Source organism: Rosa chinensis, chromosome 1 (assembly GCF_002994745.2).
Source record: "Rosa chinensis cultivar Old Blush chromosome 1, RchiOBHm-V2, whole genome shotgun sequence".
Lineage (NCBI taxonomy): Eukaryota > Viridiplantae > Streptophyta > Magnoliopsida > Rosales > Rosaceae > Rosa > Rosa chinensis.
In genome coordinates, this window is record NC_037088.1 from 63,103,440 (window position 1) to 63,123,074 (window position 19,635).

At 38.1% G+C, this 19,635-nt stretch overlaps 1 protein-coding gene and 1 long non-coding RNA gene across 7 annotated transcripts; one reads left to right on the forward strand and one right to left on the reverse strand.

The window, feature by feature from the left end:
- Positions 1-6,537: 6,537 nt before the first annotated feature.
- LOC112171806 lies at positions 6,538-17,791 on the reverse strand. 6 transcript variants are annotated; one of them, XM_040512594.1, is made up of 11 exons: positions 17,164-17,667; positions 13,905-14,029; positions 13,604-13,672; positions 9,793-9,862; positions 9,263-9,708; positions 8,963-9,178; positions 8,772-8,864; positions 8,577-8,690; positions 7,933-8,229; positions 7,308-7,829; positions 6,538-6,823 (listed from the first exon to the last, which is right to left on the reverse strand). In XM_040512594.1, exons 5-10 carry the CDS (start codon positions 9,680-9,682, stop codon positions 7,323-7,325), a joined length of 1,647 nt encoding a protein of 548 aa, XP_040368528.1. In that variant the 5' UTR covers positions 9,683-9,708; positions 9,793-9,862; positions 13,604-13,672; positions 13,905-14,029; positions 17,164-17,667; the 3' UTR covers positions 6,538-6,823; positions 7,308-7,322. The 6 variants fall into 6 exon arrangements, with proteins under 6 accessions (XP_040368528.1, XP_024185151.1, XP_040368525.1 ...); XM_040512589.1 differs by lacking the exons at positions 6,538-6,823; positions 7,308-7,829; positions 7,933-8,229; ... (1 more) ...; positions 8,772-8,864; positions 8,963-9,178 and adding exons at positions 9,956-10,655; positions 10,740-11,024; positions 11,116-11,747; positions 11,849-13,517; positions 14,820-14,986 and having other exon boundaries at positions 9,567-9,708; positions 16,592-17,791; XM_024329383.2 differs by lacking the exons at positions 13,604-13,672; positions 17,164-17,667 and having other exon boundaries at positions 7,308-7,826.
- On the forward strand, positions 15,111-16,571 carry LOC112189988. Its single transcript, XR_002932159.2, has 3 exons — positions 15,111-15,504; positions 15,613-15,687; positions 15,786-16,571. It is a non-coding gene; the product is annotated as an uncharacterized LOC112189988 (long non-coding RNA).
- Positions 17,792-19,635: the final 1,844 nt, after the last annotated feature.

A 19,635-nucleotide genomic window follows, 5' to 3' on the forward strand; every position in this document is an offset into this window, starting at 1 on the left:
CCTCCTTATGCCACTCAAACTTGGTGATGACGCTTTGATCGTTGCTTCGTTAAAAACCTTGCCAGGTAGGCCTAGCATTTGAGCCCGTAACTCGCAAACCCGCATGAATCCGTCCAATAATTAATTCGGGCTGAGAAAAGCCTGCACGCCAAAAACCAGTAAATTAACGAGCCGGGCCGTGCTAGACCCGTTAGGCCTGTTGGAAGCCGTTAAGTAATTTCTGAAAATTAAAACTCTTTCTACTCTGCTGAAAGAAAGCGATCCATGACTCTTTGCCATGCTCTCTACCTCTCTCGTAGACTCCATGACTGCATCTCTCTCTTTATGTCATTCTAATATCTTTCTTTTTTGTTTGTTTATATTTTAGAAAAAGAGCTTACTGAATTGGAGGATCTTACTGAAGACGTATTTGATTTGACATATTGCAATATAGATCCAGAGAAGGAGATAGCTGCAATTAAGATGATTTTGACGTATTTAATTTATTACATTAAATATGTATTTTTATTTAGTACATTAAATATGTATTTCGTACCTATTTCAATCTTTGTAACTACTATTATCATTGATGCTATTTCATCACTTATTTGAAAATCAATTTCTGCAATTGAAATATTTAATTATATCTACTAGCTTAGGTCAATCAACACAGGTATTTATTAATTGTTGGTGAGCGGTGACCTATTGGTAAATTATAATTCTAACATTGTAAAGGTCATGGGTTCGATTCTCACTGACATATGTAAGGGTGAGGTGGGCTAAGAGTTTAGTTTAAAAAAAATGTATTTATTAATTGATCTGAATATATTTCTCTAACAGTTGATCAAAGAATGAATTGAAAAATACATAAGTCTTAACGGATTTGGGAAAAAATATATATATACATAGGTCTTAACTAGTTCTAGTTGCTTTGATAAAAAGTTTTTTAAAAAATCTAATTACGGGTTTTAACTGGTTCCAACAGAAAACCTGCAAACCAGCCGAGTTTGGCCCGCAAAACCCGTTAAGCTAACGGGTTCTTACCGGGTAGGCTAGTTAAGAACCCGCACCATACCCGCACGTTGCTAGGCCTATTGTTAGGTAACAAAAACCCTGTAGGAAAAAAATAACCATGGTCGAAGGACAAAAAGAGCACAACACATCCTTCACTCTTCGAGATCGATCATGTAGACATCATTCCTCCCCCTGATATCGACATCTCCCCCTGATTGCTACAATCATGGGAGTTCGGATAATTTTCTCAATTTGAGGCTCTTCACATGTTTCTTGAAGGTGGATTTAGGTAACGATTTAATGAATAAGTCCGCTACATTATCCTCTTATCGGATTTGATTCACTTCAATCTTTAGAAGTGATTAATGTTGTTGTTGATTGTAAAAGAACTTAGGCGATATATGCTTGGTGTTGTTGCCCTTGATGAAACCTAATTTCATTTGCTTAATTCATAAATGCATGTAGGTTCATCTGTGGTAGACTTCAAATCACAAGCTCCTCGAATGTGTCTAATTACAAACTTTAGCCATATGCATTCACGCACGGCTTTATGTAAAGCAATAATCTCTGCGTGATTTGAGGAAGTAGCAATAAAGGTCTACTTTGTAGACCTCCAAGATATCACGATGCTTCCCATGGTAAAGACATAACCGGTCTGGGAACGACATTTGTGAGGGTCAGAGAGATACCCTACTTCAGCAAATTCCATCATAACATCAACATCGTTTTGAAGTAAGGGAGGAGGATTGGTGGCCGACGGTTTTTGCCGATCACAGCGTCTTGGACAGTGCCACTTGGGCTAATGAGATCCGTTCTCATTCTTCCGTCATTCTTTTCTCTCTGCAGGGATAGAACAAGCTCATATCTATCGTACATTTTAAGTAACAAAATATTGTCTTTATACCAGTCCAATGGTGTTGCGTTGGTGCAGGGCTACATCTAGCCAACAAGTTCATAAAAAATGAGGTGTCCAGTTTTGTATTGTGTTAAGTACAATAATGCACCTATTGCACTTAGGTAAGACACTTCTGCCAATTAACACGTCTTCGTCATCATCCCTAGGACGAAACGTTTCCCTCTTAGGATCAAGACTATGGATGACCATGGGAGTGCATCTTTGACTTTATCAAAATGCAAAGCATTTATTGACACGGTATACAAGTTCTAAATCTAGACAAAACCGTGTTCTCCCAAGGTCCTTCATCTCAAACTCGGATTTCAGGTGTTCAACGGTTTCCCTTAACTCTCAAGGGTTCCAATTATGTTTATCAACATAAACCATGACAATTGCAAATCTAGAACTTGTCATGAAAACACAAGGGCATAGTTCATCATATCCCTTCCCAATCAAGTAGTCACTTTAGTGAGCGTTTCACCCTCATTGCAAACTCGCTCCGTGGTAAAGAGCCACTTAATTTGGGTAAATGAAGTACATAAGACCCTTCATTATATTCCGTATCTAGATCCCCATAGAGATACGTAGTGACCACATTCGTAAGCTGCATTTACACTTATTCGAAAACTACCAAACTAACAAGGTAGTGGAGTGCAATGACATCCAGTTTTACCGTTGTAATGCGACATTTTTGGAGTCTTCGCATACGCCGGTCTGACGGCCAGCAAAATTGCAGTGGTGAATGGTCCTGGCCTGGACATGAAAAGTGGATTTAAAGCTGGTGTTGGGGTTCCTAATTTCGCCCGAATCAACCTTTGTTCCAACTGTTGCATCCTTTCTAGTATTTGAGCGGTTGCGTCGCCGGCGGGGTCCAGCCTGGTACTCCGCTGAACTGATCCTCGTCTGGGAGCGGGTGGGTTTCCCTCTGTTCTTGCTCGAGGTCTCGAGCGGTGAGTATGCAGTGATGACTCTGCCTGCTGTTCCAACATTAGCTGGGGTACAGGGGGTGGTCCCATTTCCGCTAGCTCTGGTGGGTGTAGCGGGACCTGCATATGCACGATTGGTGCCGGTATCAATGGTCCTGTGCCGGGTCGGCTGTGCCTGGTGCTTCGTGACTGCTCACTCCACGCCGGGTTAGCGGTTGCCTCCAGCATTTTCTTTAGCTCCTCAAAGCGGGACACAAGGGTGGCCACTTGCTGTTGGGCCTCGGCCTTCTCCTTGCGTTCTTGTTCACGCTCTCTGTTTGCCTTGTGAAGATCCGCCAGTGCTAGCTCATATAGAGAGGCGAGGTCTTGGCCTGGCGGGTGGCTGCTACCTGGGTTTGCCTCACCGTCGGGGTTGACTGGGGTGGTGAATAATGCGCGGTTGATGCCTACCACTGGGTTGGTGGGTTGGGGGATGGCGGATTGATCTGCTTGCTCGTCAGCGTCTTCCCCACTACCGCTAGTCATGGTGATTGTGGCGGGATGTCTTTTTGTTCAAGGATTCCCACAGACGGCGCCAATGTTAATGCTCAGATCCGGCGGTAGCCGGCTTCTTGTTTAACGCAGGTCCGGAGGGCGGACCGCTTACTACGTGGAGTAGGTGACTTCCGCTTGCTGCAACACGAGAGACAGGATGTCAGAGGGAGACCGCGCTGGGCGACCTTCACTTCTCCGATGCCTAAGTCAGTCACTGTATCTGGGCAGCATAATAATAAATCAGTAGTAATTGCGTAATTAATGAGGAGAGAGGAGAAAACCTTTTATAGGTGAGGAACAGGTTGATCTTCTTCTTGTCTCCGATGTGGGACTGATGTGCTTCGACTCCCAGTGTCTGGAGCTTCTGATGCCATCTTGACGCGGCGCGTGGCGGCGAGTCAGCGGTGATCCTGGGGCGGTCCAGGGTTCGAACGGTAGCCCGCCTGGCCGTGCCTCCACGGGTTACCTCCTTGGTGGGAGTCGGTACCTCCGGTTGTACCATGAGCGTGGCTCATCATAGCTAATTATGCTCGTTCTGGCAGATGCAGGTACAGCCACAATGTCACAATTTACTTTGAGAAGTAGAGAGAGGAGCCAAGTCTCCATACATGGCGTCAAAGCCAAGATTTTGCAGCAGGGGGATCACGGCGCCGACGTTGGCCTGCCGGTGGTGCATGGCGGCAGCGCGCCAAGGTGCGGCGGTGGTGCAATGCTCTCTTTGAATCGAATTTTGATTCTCACTTCTCTTCATTCTGAAGAAGAGATGTCCGTGTGAAGTCTTTAGTATCACGGATCATCATATCATGACCTAGGTGTCCCAAACGGTCGTGTCAAAGCCTATATGTGTTAGAATCCCATAAGTCATCTCTCATGACATGGTTAGATTCAATGACTCGAATAGTGGTTGCATACAACCCACTAGAGCGACACATAAGTTTCTTTAATACTCGTTTATGTCCGTAGTCATTAGAGGTGATGCAAAGGAACTCTTGTCCATTCTCACAATGTGTTTCCACATGAAAACACTATTGGCTTTTATATCTTTCAATTAAAGTTCGAATTAAGGTATGTCCAATACATTAAGTAAAAGAATCGACACTTTATTAATAGCCAATGATTACATCAACGTTTCTTAACCAAAGTCTAATCCAAAATAAAAATCAAACTTAGACAAATCGTAGTCACTCAATCCGTTTGGTAACTCCAATCAAATATGACCAGGGAAGTAGAGAGAAATGTCGGTGGAGTGAGGTTCTCTTTATTACCCCTAATCTGAATCACTTTCCTAGACATCATACTTCATTGGATGCGCCACTTGAGAAAGAGTTAATACAAAATTGTCATTTATTGATTAAGGCAGAATTACCATTACATAATTCTTGGAAAAATAAAAGACTATTCGAAATAAAAATCTGCGGCATTTTGTCTTCATCGCCATATTTAAAGTGTTTTTGAGCTCGATGTCTTGATCACCATGATGCGGCTATCTTCTTAGGTACATTGCAAATTTGGGTCCATTGATCAGACGTTTGATAGGAGCATGATTATGCGATATTAATAACGTTAATCTCTATACTTTCTTTGTTAGTTTAGTGTATTTTCTCGTTATTTACATTGTTTACTTGTTTTATAGGTATTTTGAGCAAAGAAGGAGAAAAGAAGTAAAAGAGGGATTGAAAGGCAAAATCGGCAAATCAGTCAACTTCGACGGATCACTGAGACCAGCTCACAACGATACAGAGGGTTATCTTTATATTGATGGAAAGCCTTGGATGTCTAGTTTCCGAATCTTTTTACAGCTCATCAATATCATTTTTCTAGAGGAAGTTATGGCCGATTTAGCACAGCAAGGTCGGGCAGTCCGGGAATCTGACACTTTGACGGAAATCCATGATTTGAGGCCCGAATTCCTTTTAGAAGCCCACCGATGAGTATTAACAATTCACTATTTATTAGAGATATATGACATATTTTTATGGGTGAAAATTATTAGAAATCTTAGAGGAGAAGCTACTTGAATCCTAAAAGGAAAAGAAGTGAAAATTTGCTGACCTAAGCAATAAAGAAGGGAGACGTTCAGTTGAGTAGTAGGTTTTGCCGCACAAGAGAAAGTAGAGGATGACATCTTCTGCCATCATCTAGCCGTGATCTCATCTCCTTCTTTCATCTCTATTTTTCTCTTCAACTCTCTTGATGTATGCATTCAGCGAATTCATGACTATGTCTAGCTAAATACTTTTGTAGCTAGGGGCAATTTCAAAGCCCCAAACATGTTCAATTCATATTGATGACAATTCAGTTTTTGGTTTTCTATATTATCAATTGAGTGTTTGTGTTTCACTTTGTCTACAAGATGAATCTTTACTTGTTTGTTTAGGTGCGCAACTAAATGAATAGGTTAGAGTTCTAATGCTAGGAGTAACACTAGATTCGTATATGTCATGTGTTGATTCCAATTGAGTAGCAAAATGTCTTCTTGAATTACATGTGACTCAAACCCTAGGTTTAGCAAGACTACCAACATACTTGTGACCCTACATTTATCCAAACCTTTTTAGTGATTAATGACTTTGATATGTTAAACTTAGCGAGCTTGTGTCTAGGTTGCATAATCGGAAATAGATTAAGTGGTGAGCTTGTATTCACTTAACGAGGAACTAAGAAAGGGTAATGGGTTAATTCGAGCTTGTGACACTACACCAAAACTGGTCTTTTACGGCTCACCATGTGCGCCGTAAAAGCTTATTTACGGCGCACAAAAGCACGCTGTAAAAGCTAGCGCCGTAAAAGACATATCACATTTACGGCACGCATTTGTGCGCCATAACAGTTCACCGAAGCACGCCATAAAAGTGTTCCAAGCGATTCTTTGATCTCAAATTTGACATATAGGTGCGCCGTAAATGCTTAACAAAGCGCACCGTAAAAGACTTTCTGTAGAACTCATTTACGGCACACATGGTATGCCATAAAAGAATACCCATAGAGTTATTTACGATGCGTATGGCACGCCGTGAAAGACTCTGCACCCCATTGTTGAAATTTCTTGTTTGCAGGAAATTTTTTATTGCTGCTTATTTGCCAAATATGGCAGTATATTCAATGTAGCTACTCAACTAACAATAATTCACTTCAAAACCATATGAAAGATAGAGATTGTCAGAGATCAAGCAAATATGAATTAACATATATGATATATCAAATATATATATTCCATAAATTGAAATAGGGTGTCTGTACAAACTTGGCTCCATGCCATATGCAACTAAACTACAAAACAATTGCATTTGCATGTCCCTACAAACTTGAGTTTAAAAGTAACATATTACAGTTCAAAAATATATTGCAGGGTAATTGCAAGCCTTCAAGCACTATTAGCCAACTGCAAAAATGCATGTCCCAATCAGTTCAGCCAAGTTACCAACAATAGCAACATAAGGCAATAATCCGCATACTCCTCAAAATTTCGCAGTACCTGCTAGTGAAGCAATTAGGAGAATATATGTTACACATTGGTTGCATGATTTTCTTCTTCTTTAAACTAGAGTTAAATAAGATACTAGCAAAGTACTAAACAAATTCTAAATCACTAAAAGCATAGTACAATACTGGAAATAAGAAATAAGATGAGTTCATGTAGTTCTCTAAATCTGTCCAACAATTGGTATTCAAAAGAAATTTCTATCTTCATGAACTTGATCATTAGTTTTTGAAAATATTTATAATTTGAACTTGGAACCAATGAAAGTGCTATTTAGTATTCACCCTACTATAATGGGATAGTCCTCATATAACAACCTTAATTCTACAACTATAACTAAATTATAAGCAAATCCAGATAGTTGCAATATAAGAACAAACCAGAATAGAGAATCTAGGTGGATGTTATTTAACCACCAAAAACAAATAACACTACTCAAAACAATAAGGAAGAGGTGATTAGTGTTAGAATATGTTACCTAAAAGTTTATAAACTAAACTTGTTTGATGTACTTGATAGGCCATGCAACTGTACTTCCTTGAGCCATACTCAGTGTTCTAAACTCCCTAGTTGGTCGATATAAAGCTATATCCTCAAAAACATCAAGCACCCAAACTTTCCAGCATTCATGACCAAGGGGCACATGATGGACTTTTACATTTGGATCTTTTGACTCTAGTTTTGCAATTGCAACAACTTGTTCTTCCATCTCAAACCAACTTAACAATTCGATTCTATTCTGATCATCCTTTGTAACTTTGGTCCTTTTACCTTCCTTGTCTTTGCTTTGCAACCCATCACCAGCAGAATGTTGAATACTTCCAGTTTTCTTTTGGTTGCTCTGCTTGCTTTGTGGCCTCCCACTTTCAGAACCTCGAACACTAGCAATATTGTGTTTGCTTTGTATTCCATCACTGCTATGATGTTGAACGCTTGGATTTTCATTTTGCGTTCGTAGTGAAAACTTATTAGCAGAATCCTGAACACTGTTACTAACCTGCTATTATAACAGCAAAGAAATCAATAACTTGGTTGACTTATTGACCCAAAGTAAATAATTACAAATAAATAAAAAAGTTCATATATGTATTTTAAAGACTTACATGGTTATTCCTTTCTTTCTCTGATCTTGCTAAAAGAGTGGCAACCACTTCTTTCAATCGTTCAATCTCTTGTGATTGAGAAAGCATATTTTGTGCTTGATTGGACACTTGTTTCTCTAAGTTAGCAACTTTGCTTCCAACTTTGGTTTGATATTCTAACTTTGAAGGGACTGCTCCAAATCCTAAACCTCTTACCCGTCCTCGTGGATCAGGACCTAGAACTTGTGCTACAGCATCATCTTTCAAAGAAGGTGTTTGTGAGGGTTCTTGCTCTGCCCTTTTCTGCTTCACTTGTTTCTGTAGATACCATATGTCAACTAGATTGTCAAGTAGCTAGTTTTGTGGCATAGATATATATTTCTTATTGAAGTATTTGGTTAAAGAAATAAAAATATCTATGGCATTCCATTAAAAAAAAAAATCCAAACTAGCAAAGCAAGCAAATTGAAAACATACACAGAATGGAACCAAATTTACTTCTAGTCAGAGAATTAATGGAGATGAAGATATTATTCTTGCAAGAATGATAATTACAAGTCAATGCAGACTTACACCAACCCTTCTGGTAGCTCTTCACCAAAATCCAAACTAAATCCATAACTCATTATGAAAAAAAAGTACCAAAAGAGCAAGAGTATACTGACCACTATTTCTGGATCCTCAACTACTTCCTCTGAACCCTTCTTCTTCTTTGCTTCATAAGCATGTATCCATATATCAGACCTTGATATCGCATCGGGATTTTCACTTTGTTCCCTCTACAAATCAACAAGTAAAAATAATCTTTATGTTATCAAATGAACAAAATCATATGTCGTTAATAACCACATTATTCTTACCAATTCTTCTTCAAGCCGCGCGAAACTTTTTCTACTTGTTCTGTGTGGTAAAGTTCTTCTTGCCCGCATTCTCTTGAATTTTTCACACTTCTCCTATGATAAACATGTGGTCAAAACATTTTCTGAAATCTGATATATTGCAAGAAAAATTTAGACTTGTATATATATTATAAAATATGTCTAAAACATACCTTAAATCCTGCACTAGTTCTGTTTTTAATAAAAGCTAACCACTCATCCATGGATTCTATGTTGTTAGGCTTGAGAAGGGCAGCAGCACGTTGTAAACCAACAACTTTGGCTTGCTCTTCCACTTGTTTTATCACTAACGATCTATGATCTCGCCAAAGCTTCATCATTTTTCGAAAAATATGCTTCTTGTAGAATTCATCAACAATGAAACTTGTCTACAAAAGCAAATAAGTGAATACAAAGGTGAACATAAAAAGCTCGCTGCAACATGTTCCTATATATGAGTCTAGAAAACTTACTGTGATGTGTATCCAAATCTGATCTTTGAAAGTAGCAGATAGATCTTTCCAAGTTGCAGCAGTCATTGGTATTAACTCTCTTGCTGAGGCTCCAATGAAAGAGGAGAAGAGAGCTGCATTTTGTCCAATAGGCTGGCCTCTTTCATTGAATTCAACTAGAATAGGACGTTTTCTTTTTTTTTTGCCAATATCCAATAATTTGGCTTTACCCCGAGGTGGAATTTTTTTCTTTTCTGGGTTTGATGTAGCTTGGCCTTCTGGAATATCATCTTCTGCAGGGGTTGAATTTGAACTTCCATTAGAGATTCTCAAAGATTCATTCCTTTCTTCCCTGCCTGCAACAACAGCAGCTGCTCTTGCAGCTTTTTCCTGCTTTTTGGCTCTCTTTCCACCTTGTTTTGAAGTCTCTCCTCCATCCATACTTTATAGGATCAGCTGAATATGTTCTATGAAACACAAAAAAACCATGATAAATGTACTAACATGTAAAACAATCTTATCCAAAATCAGAAAACCAAACTAGATCTTACCCTTAGATTGCTGTGCTGATAGATTATATCAATGCTTCAGTGAAATTTGAGTTATTCAGTCACCGTCACTCTGTTCAACCAACAAACAAACAAATTAAAACTATAACTATAATTAATAGTACACACACACACGTATATTATTGTATACAATTCCTACAATTACCGAATTGATTTCCTCATTATTATATCTATCACATTCTTCATCCTCAACGTCAAGGTCTAGCTGTGATACATCTACTGGCATGTAAGCACTTTCATCAACACTATCATTCTCAAAAAAGCCTCTTGGCGGTGCTCTGAGTACAACATGCCAATTCGATGTGTCACTCTCTCTTGAATAACAAACCTGTTTCGCTTGGGAAGCAAAAATAAATGGATCTCTATCAAATTGATGCTGCCCCTTGTGGAAGTTCACTAATGTAAAACCATCTTCCAATTTGATACCGGTCCCTATGTTAGCCCAATAACAATCAAATAAGGGGACCTGAAATTGACGATAGTCTAGTAGAACTATATCTCTTATAACACCATAGTAGGAGACTCTATCCATCTTTTGTAAATTATCCTTTGCACTTGCTCGACACATAGTGTCTGCTTCAACAAAAACACCACTATTTTGTGTACTTTTCTCACTGTCCTCAGTCTGAAATCGATTTCCATTGATAATGAAGCCTGTATGTGATACCACATCTGCTTTTGGCCGATAAGAAATCCATTTCACCGTTTCTGACATATCTCTAGAATCACCAAATTTAACCTTATCAGCTAACCATCCACTAAAAGTACTAAGATGTCTCTGTTCAAGAAGGTTTTCATCTTGTTCAAGACGTGTATCAGAACACTTTAGTTCTTCCCTGTGTAGTCTGATAGGAAATAAATGTATAAGAAAACTGGACAAGTACAATCTAAAGTAAACTAGAACAAATAAATTTAGTAATCAAACTTACTCTCTCCATGGATCAACTTCTGAACTATTTGTCCACACAAATCGATGAGCAATCTCTAGCATGGAAGAACTGAACACTTTTATCTTCCCCTCACCAAGTGGTTGCCCTTCTAGTATTGTTTCATGCTCAAAATCCTCATTGCGTCTAGTTTGAACACCTATTTCAGCTGCTCCTTTAATGTATCCACTACAAAAACGTGTCATCTCTTCAGCCAAATACTTTTCTGCAATGCATCCTTCAGGGTTTGATCGATTTTTGACATATCCTTTTAGGTCCTTCATAAACCTAAAAGGAAAAAAAAATCTGCATTAGTATTGATACTTTACAGGAGAGATAATTAACCAATTGTAGTTAATGAAATGCAATGTAAGCTCACCTTTCGAAGGGGTACATCCAACGATAATGTACAGGGCCACCAATTAGAGCTTCTTGTGCAAGGTGAATCGGTAGGTGAACCATAATGTCAAAGAAGGAGGGAGGAAAAAACCTTTCAAACATACACATAGTTTCTGCAATTTCTTCATCAAGAACACCTATAGTTTTCTTCTCAATCTCTCTCTGACACAACTGATGGAAAAAAGAACACATGCGAAAAATTGCAATTCTTGGTCCTTTAGGCAGAAGTCCTTTTAAAGCTACTGCAAGAATCTGTTGTATCAAAACGTGGCAATCGTGTGACTTCAAACCCATGATCTTGTTGTCTTGTAAAGAGACACGATTTGCAAGATTGGAACAATACCCATCTGGCAATCTTAACTTGGCTAACCTCTTACAAAATATCTTCTTCTCCTTCTTTGAAAGCACGTAAGGTGCTGCATCACTTTTAGAGTTGCTGGAACCATTTTCTTTTGGGTGCAATTTCTTTTTAATACCCATCACTTTTAAATCTTTCCGACAATTCAAGTTATCCTTTGTCTTTCCCTTCATGTTGAGTAAAGTGCCAATGATGCTCTCACATATATTTTTTTCAATGTGCATCACATCTAAATTGTGTCGCAATAACAAAGTCTGCAACATAGAGAATGTATATATTAAATTACTGCAATCAATGTTACAAGGTTTCAGCAAACTCTAATGAAACTAAATAATAATAAATAAATAAAACGTACCTCCCAATATGGTAACTCAAAAAACATTGATTTCTTCTTCCATCTCTTCGAAGGCTTTAAAGGATCCTCACTGTCATCATCACCATCATCATCTGAATTATCGTAGGAATCATCCTCCATTTGATTGACTGAACTTTTTATACCTTCAGTTCTTCTCCTTTTTCTATTGTTACTGCTGCCAACCTTTTTTTTCTTTTTTCTTGTGCAACACTTAGCCTCCTTACCCCAATTATTGTTAATATTCTTCACCACTTGAAATACCTCTGAACCAGTTAGCTTTCTAGGCCTCACTCTATGTTCCTCAGTTCCATTAAACCAAGTTTTGTTATGCCGATATGGATGATCATGTGCAAGAAATCTCCTATGGCACATATATGCATGCTTTCTTCCATTTGGCAGCCATTGAGAGGATGTTTGAACACCACATACTGGACACGCTTTCTTTCCCTTTGTGGAATATCCTGACAAATTCCCATAAGCAGGAAAATCGTTTATTGTCCACATCATTATAGCTTTCAAGTTGAAGGTAGACTTGGTGAATGCATCATATGCAGTAACCCCATTGACCCATAACTCTTTTAAATCTTCGATAAGGGGTTCCAAGTACACATCAATGTCATTTCCCGGTTGCTTAGGACCGGGGATTAGTAATGTCAACATTAAATGTTCCTTGGACATGCATAAGGATGGAGGGAGGTTATATGCAACCAAGATCACAGGCCAACAACTATATCGGGAACTAAGATCACCAAACGGATTAAATCCGTCGGATGAAAGACCAAGTCTAAGATTACGAGGATCTTCTGCAAATGAAGGCCACTTGCTATCAATCTTCTTCCATGCAAGTGAGTCAACTGGATGACGCATCTTGCCATCTTGACTTTTATGAGTGTGGTGCCATGTAAGCTGTTCTGCCTTTTCAGAATCCTTAAACATTCTTCTAAATCTAGGGATTATAGGAAAATATCTCAAGACCTTTGCAGGGACTCCTTTCTCAATCTTTTGGGTGCGCTTATTTACTTTCCACCGAGAGGCACCACATTTAGGACAAGTCTCTGTGTGCTCTAGACTCTTTCTAAATAAACAACAATCATTAACACAAGCATGAATCTTCTCATACCCTAGATCAAATGCTTTGAGTAATTTTTTTGTTGAATATAGAGAACTAGGAAGTATGTTATCTGGAGGTAGAAGACTACGAACCATCTCTAGAAGTTCATCGTAGCCACTATCAGATAAACTATTCCTTGCCTTAAACTTGTAAAACATTACTGTTGCTGACATCTTTGAGGAAGGACAACCTGTGTATAAAGGAAGTTCTGCTTCGGAAACTAAATTTGCAACATTAGGCTCTATTGGTTCAGGGGCAGGTTCCATAAATTCATCATCTAAATATGCATCTCTGTACATTCTATATGTCTCTAAATTCTCCATGTTATTCACCATTTCTTGTTGTACAGAAGTGTTCGGCTCATCCCTATGAAAAGTACAGTTACTATAACTTTCATATAACCCATTTGAGACCAAGTGATCTAAAACTTCATTAGGTGGATGGGACCAGATATTTATACAGCCACTACAAGGGCATTGGATCCTCTTCGGGTACCCCTTACTTGCATGAATACTAGTAACAAACTTTCGCGCTCCATCATAAAAGGCCCTAGGATTGCTAAGACAAAAAAATAATAAAATGTTTATCAGATGGAATTTCGGTTTATATCATTAGAATATAAGGGTTCCTGGTTTAGATATAACCTGTTTTTACAGTGTGCCCATTCTGTATCCATTTTGTTTCACCTTCGTTTTCCTTGGGCTACGTTCTAACTTGTATTTAGACAGCAAAAATTTTACAATTTAAACACTGTAACTGTACTTATCCAGATACTACTAACCATTAAAAGTAATAAAAAACAGAAATAAAAACAAAATAACCAACTAAACACAGAGCTTCACATATGCATTTCTTTATATTTCATTGTTTCAATATGTGCTTGCCTTAGTTAAAGGAACTTTGAAATCAAATGACAAGGACGAGGGGGAGAGAGAGAGATCTTACTGCTAAATGCATTTCACGAAAAGCAGATCATTTAATACTTCATTGCATACAAAGCTGCTCTGCTACCAACTCTAGCTAGTACTGAACTGTCAATGTTGATATCTCCAAGGGTTGAAGAAATGTAGCTGGATAATATGAAAACTATATCAGAAATCATATAAAAATGCAGCAATTATGAAAAAAAAAGGCTAGATAGAAGTAATACAACAGAGACGTCCAGAAGGCAACATATAACAAATTTTCATAAAAATAATAACTCATCGGATCAAATTTGCAAGCTTTCAATTGTAAAAGTATACTAATAGCTAGGTTTCAAGATTCAATTCCTTTTTCACCTAGTCCCATTATAGTTAAAATGGAGAGAAATAAAAAAGACAAAGTGTAAGAAGTAGAAACTGAACATAACGCATAGCTGATTGAGATTCCAGATATAGCGCATCATTAGACTATCAATTTAATTTCTTATACACAATGAAAAGAAACCTACAATCATGGTGTCCTTGGTTAGAGTTTGACCTGCCCAAAATTACCAAGTGAATAGGAATGATCACTATGTTGATCATGAGAAGTATTCTTGAATGACTATGAATATGCCAAATTGGGACCAAGCAACAGATGTTGACCACGTGCTAATGATTAGTTATCATAATTGAACCATATATATATATATATATATATATATATATATGATGCACTTCCATGATGACAATATTAGATTAAACATAACAACCTTGACCAAATCATTATTTTGCTAAATGTTTAACAATGTAGCAATTAAAAAAAAAAAGTGGCTACAGAGAAGTAATACTGCACACTACAAGAAAAAGTATTAATCATAGCACATCACTATAGCGTTTTTGCATGAACTTGGATCTGGTCATAATGGTTCTAAGATTAATGCTTTTATTTAATTACCTGTTTTATTTGACAACAATCTGCAGATCTGTATGATGGTAATACATCTATCCTTAGATATGGTATGGCTTTTGTTCTTGAAGATGGTGTAGAGGTACTAATTCACCCACTTTAGCCTTTTCCTTTCGTTATATATAGTTGCCCATATTAATAATTGACCATTGCTTCTGCATATGACTCACACTGTGTTATAGCAATACTATTATGAAGCTTTTGAGCTGAAACTTTATTCCTAACAAGTTCATTTAGACTTGCATAACAAAGTAAGCTACCTTGTCAGAACAGAGGTAATATTCAACTAAAAATCTGCAGTTTTACTTCTCCTATGGCAGTGGCTGACCAATTCGCAACTTTCCATCATACATGCACAAGTCATTGTTCATGTATTGTTGGTGAACATAGGCTTCAAATTCTATAGAAGAAATACTTTATACTGCATCCCAAACTTTTTTGCTAAGAGCCTTGGTATTTGTATAATATATAGATCAAATATATAAGTGAAGGCTAGGAAACAATGGCGGAATATTTTCACACTTTTTCATATAAAAAAATATCTCATACTTGCTTCAACACTGATGGGCATTAAAATTGAGCAAAATTAATGCAAATCCATATTTGAATACGGATGCTGATCATGTCTTCCTTTGAACATGGAGTTGTTTTTGTTCTTGATAATGGTGGAGAGGTACTTTACCCTTTAACTTTTTTCTTAATTTTTTGTAATACACCTACTTGTCTTCATAGTTTACTCACGTTAATAATTCACTTCAACTGTGCCCTCTAAACTGTCCAGTGTCCAAACTAGTAGTAAGCAGTTAGGCACCCACAGATTACCTAAGGCAAAAGGGCAATAGGCAAAAGGCCAAAGGTTCTCTTTTACTCGTATAAACTTCTTTCAAGTTTCAATTATTAATGGCAAAAACAAATGCTCCTTTATAAATTTGATTATTGTTTCTTTTATCTCAGAGAATCAAAACCCATTACATAAACATAGAGAATTACAAAAACTGTAGCAAACCCAAATCCAAGATAGTGAGACACCCATAAAGCTCAGCTCTTCAAAGCACTTGAAGACTTGAGCTACTAGCCTCTGGTACCCTTCAATCCCTAGTCAATAAAGATGATGAATTTTGTTTGTTTTTAACTTATATTCTTTCCCATAATTGTGGCTGATATTCTCTGCCGTCTATGTTTGACTAGTGGGTTTTCTTCTCTCTAGAATAAGCAGAAGGAAATCTTGCTGCCCTTTGATTTGTTTGGTAAGGTAAAGCTGGTTTTTGAGGCTTATTGGTTCCATTGTTGTTAAAGTTCAAAGCTTTAGAGGCAAACATATATGAATGAAAGTTTATGGTGTAGTGGCATAGACGTCTAGAGGACAAACATATAACAAATTTTCAGGGAGAAATATCCAACTCGAGCTAACACCTACACTCCTATAACACTCAGCTGAATTAGATACAATTAGCCACTGCTTTTCAATGAGATAAATCCAAATGAAGAAACTTCTACACTAAAATCCCAGAAGAGTTTCACCTAAAAACCAGCAACTTGTTGCTTGAAATCAAGCAAATATTGAAATTTGAAATCTAGTTGGTATCAGATCCCTAGACCACATATATGGAAGCAAAGAAACTCAATTCAATCTCAAATTGTTACCCAAAAGCAGAAATTTAAATTTAAATGCACACAGGCCACATCCCAAAGCACCTCAAAAACTACAGAAAGAGCTAACTAACTAGCAACAACCTGCAAGTGAAGCAATTAGCGCTGACCTTTTTAAAAAGTGGAGCAATAATCAACACCAGTCTCTGCCTCAACTCAAAACCCCTTGACCAAAACCCCTAAGTTGCTCAACAACCATAGTCCTTTATACCCACATCTCAAAAACATCACAGAACACGTACCAACCATCAACACACATCATAAGAAAGAAGAAAAGGCCTCAGAGTAAATTTGAAAAAGGTTCAAGGTTTCACAAGCATTGCCATCACTTAGCAGATAAAGCAATGTCCCTTTATACATTGCCTAACTTCTACGAATGAGAAAGCACTTTTTCACAAATGGGTCTTCCCCCATTTTCAAAATCCATAGGCCTCTCTCTCTCCCCATAATTTTTCAAAGCAAATCCAATTCCAACGACCAAATGAACTCAGAAACTAATTCAATACACTGATCAATCAAACCAAAAGTTTCAGATTTTACAAATCAATCAAACACCTATCTTAGATTACGAAATACCCAACTATAAATCCAACACTTTAGACACACCCAGTTCAATTTTGATATAAAAACCCAAGCAAATATACCAAAATCTATATGAATCCACAATATCACATGGCCATACCTGAATATATGATTAGAAATCACAATCTAAGACACCCATCTTTGTCCTCGACCAAACACACAACGGCACAGGTCACGAAATCTAACTGGTTGCCCAAGAGCAGAACTCGGGGAAGAGTTCAGATTTTTGCAGCAGCTTGAGAACTGGGTGATTAGACGATGTTTGAGATTTTTGCCATTAGGTAAGTGATTAGAAGAGGTTTGAGGCTCTGCGAACTGGGTAAGGCTTTCTTAGAAGAGAAAACTGAGGAAAGAAAGAAAATTTTGGGAAAGTCGAGAAATGAGGAAAGAGAAAATTGAGAGGGAAGTCAGAATTTTTAGGGAAAATTTCGCGCCTTAAGAATCCTTTTTTACGGCATGCTTCTTGTGCGAGCCGTAAATGACTTTTTTGATAGCTATTTTTACGGCATGCACAATATGTGTGCCGTAAAAGCATGATACAATTATGGCGTGCGCCTTCCGCGGGCCATAAAAGACTAATTGATAAACACTTTAACGGCGCTCCTATAAAGCACGCCGTAAAAGACTAAACGAGAAAGGTTATTTACGGCACGTAAAATATGCACGCCGTAAAAGAGTAAAAATTATGGCGTGCAATAATGCACGCCATAAATTTTACGCCGTAAATGCCTGGAATTCTTGTAGTGTGAGTTAACTTCGGGTAAATTCAATTGAGATTTAGGATTCCATAACTGAGCTTTGTTATGATTGAGTGTGTTTGGTGGTGGAGAATGAGTCCTTAGCTTTGTTTTGATCAATAGTTTAAAGTTATAAAATCTGTTTATGCTTTTTTTTTTTTTTTGGGCTGAAGTCAAATGTTAAGAGAGGCAAGGAGCCACCTTAACCTTTGAGAATGTATTAAAGAAGAAAGAAAAAATACACAAAGGGAGGGGGAACAAACCAAAACCTCCCATACCAAACAGAAAACAGCTATAGGAAAAAACAACTAACAAAAACGAAAATTCGGCATTCCCAAACTGTCACTCTGACAATGTCTGTCAATGAAAGCACTACAAGAGAAAATAGCAAAAGCGAGGAATTTCATTGTGACAACCCAAAATTAGTCGCAAAAGCTTGGCAAATATGAGGAAATTTCAGTTGTCGCACATGATCCCATCGGCGACAACCAATTTGTCGCATAAAGTAGGAATTTGCAAGAAATTGACGGTTGTCGCCCATATGACATTATGCGACACCCAATTCCTCGCAAAATGTTAATTAGGCGACAATTTCTACCAATTGTTGGTTAACGTTTCTGTGACAACTTTAACTTCCTCGCAAAAAATTAATTAGGCGACGACTTCTGTGAATTGTTGCTTAATGTTTATGTGACAACTAGATTTTTGTCACTGAAGACTGATTTAGTGACCACTTATGTGACTTGTCGACTAATAATTATGTGACAACCTTACCTTCCTCGCTGAAAATCAATTTGGCGACAACTTTATCGAGGTCCCACCAAGTCAGATCACTAGAAGTCGCACCGTAATTCGCTAATGCATCTGCAACACGATTCCCTTCTCGAAAGATATGTGAAGATCGGAATTGCATTTGAGAAATACGATATAAACAATTACCCCACTCAATACGAAGCTGCCAAGGCACTAAATCCGGGGACTGCAGAAAGTTTAGAACTAGGGAAGAGTCAACTTCTAGCCATACATGTTTCCAGTTCCTTACCCAAGCTAGCTTAATAGCCTTAATGACAGCCATTACCTCTGCCGCTATCGAACTAGGAATGTTATGATTAGAAGCAAAGGCACCAATGAAATCTCCTCTATAGTCACGAAAAACGGCTCCATAACCACAACGGCCTGAATCTTGCTTCCAAGCACCGTCAGTATTTATTTGCACCCACCCAAGAGGAGGAGGGAACCAAATAACCTCAATAATTGACGGAGTACTGTGCGGCTTGCATTGAACTCATAAATGCTTCAACACTTGAAGATCAAGAAGAGAGTTGGTCATATAGCCGGAAGCAATGCGACTTGCAGCTTGAACATGCCCAACAATTTAACGGCAAATTAATGCCACATTGAAACTCTGACCTTCATGCTTCATTTTATTCCTTGCTTGCCATATAAACCATAGAACAGTGGTAAAACATGCCAACCACAACTCCTTCAACTGAGGACTACGATTAACCAATCCCACTTGCCATACCTCAATTAATGAACTGGGGACAGGACCTAACTCAAAATTAGAAAACATGCAGCACCAAATCTGGTTGGAATAAGAACATTCTAGAAAAATATGAGCTAATGATTCAGAGTTCCTACCACATAGACCACACCTCGATGCCAAAGCCACGCCTCTTCTTTGTAAAAAATCGTCTGATAGTATCCTACCCCGTAGCACCTTCCAAGTCAGTAAAGACATTCTAGGAGTGATAAATTTAGACCATATACACTTACCCCAACTCATTAATGGAAAAGGTTGGCGTAGAAACTGAAAAGCATTCTTTGCCGTGAGC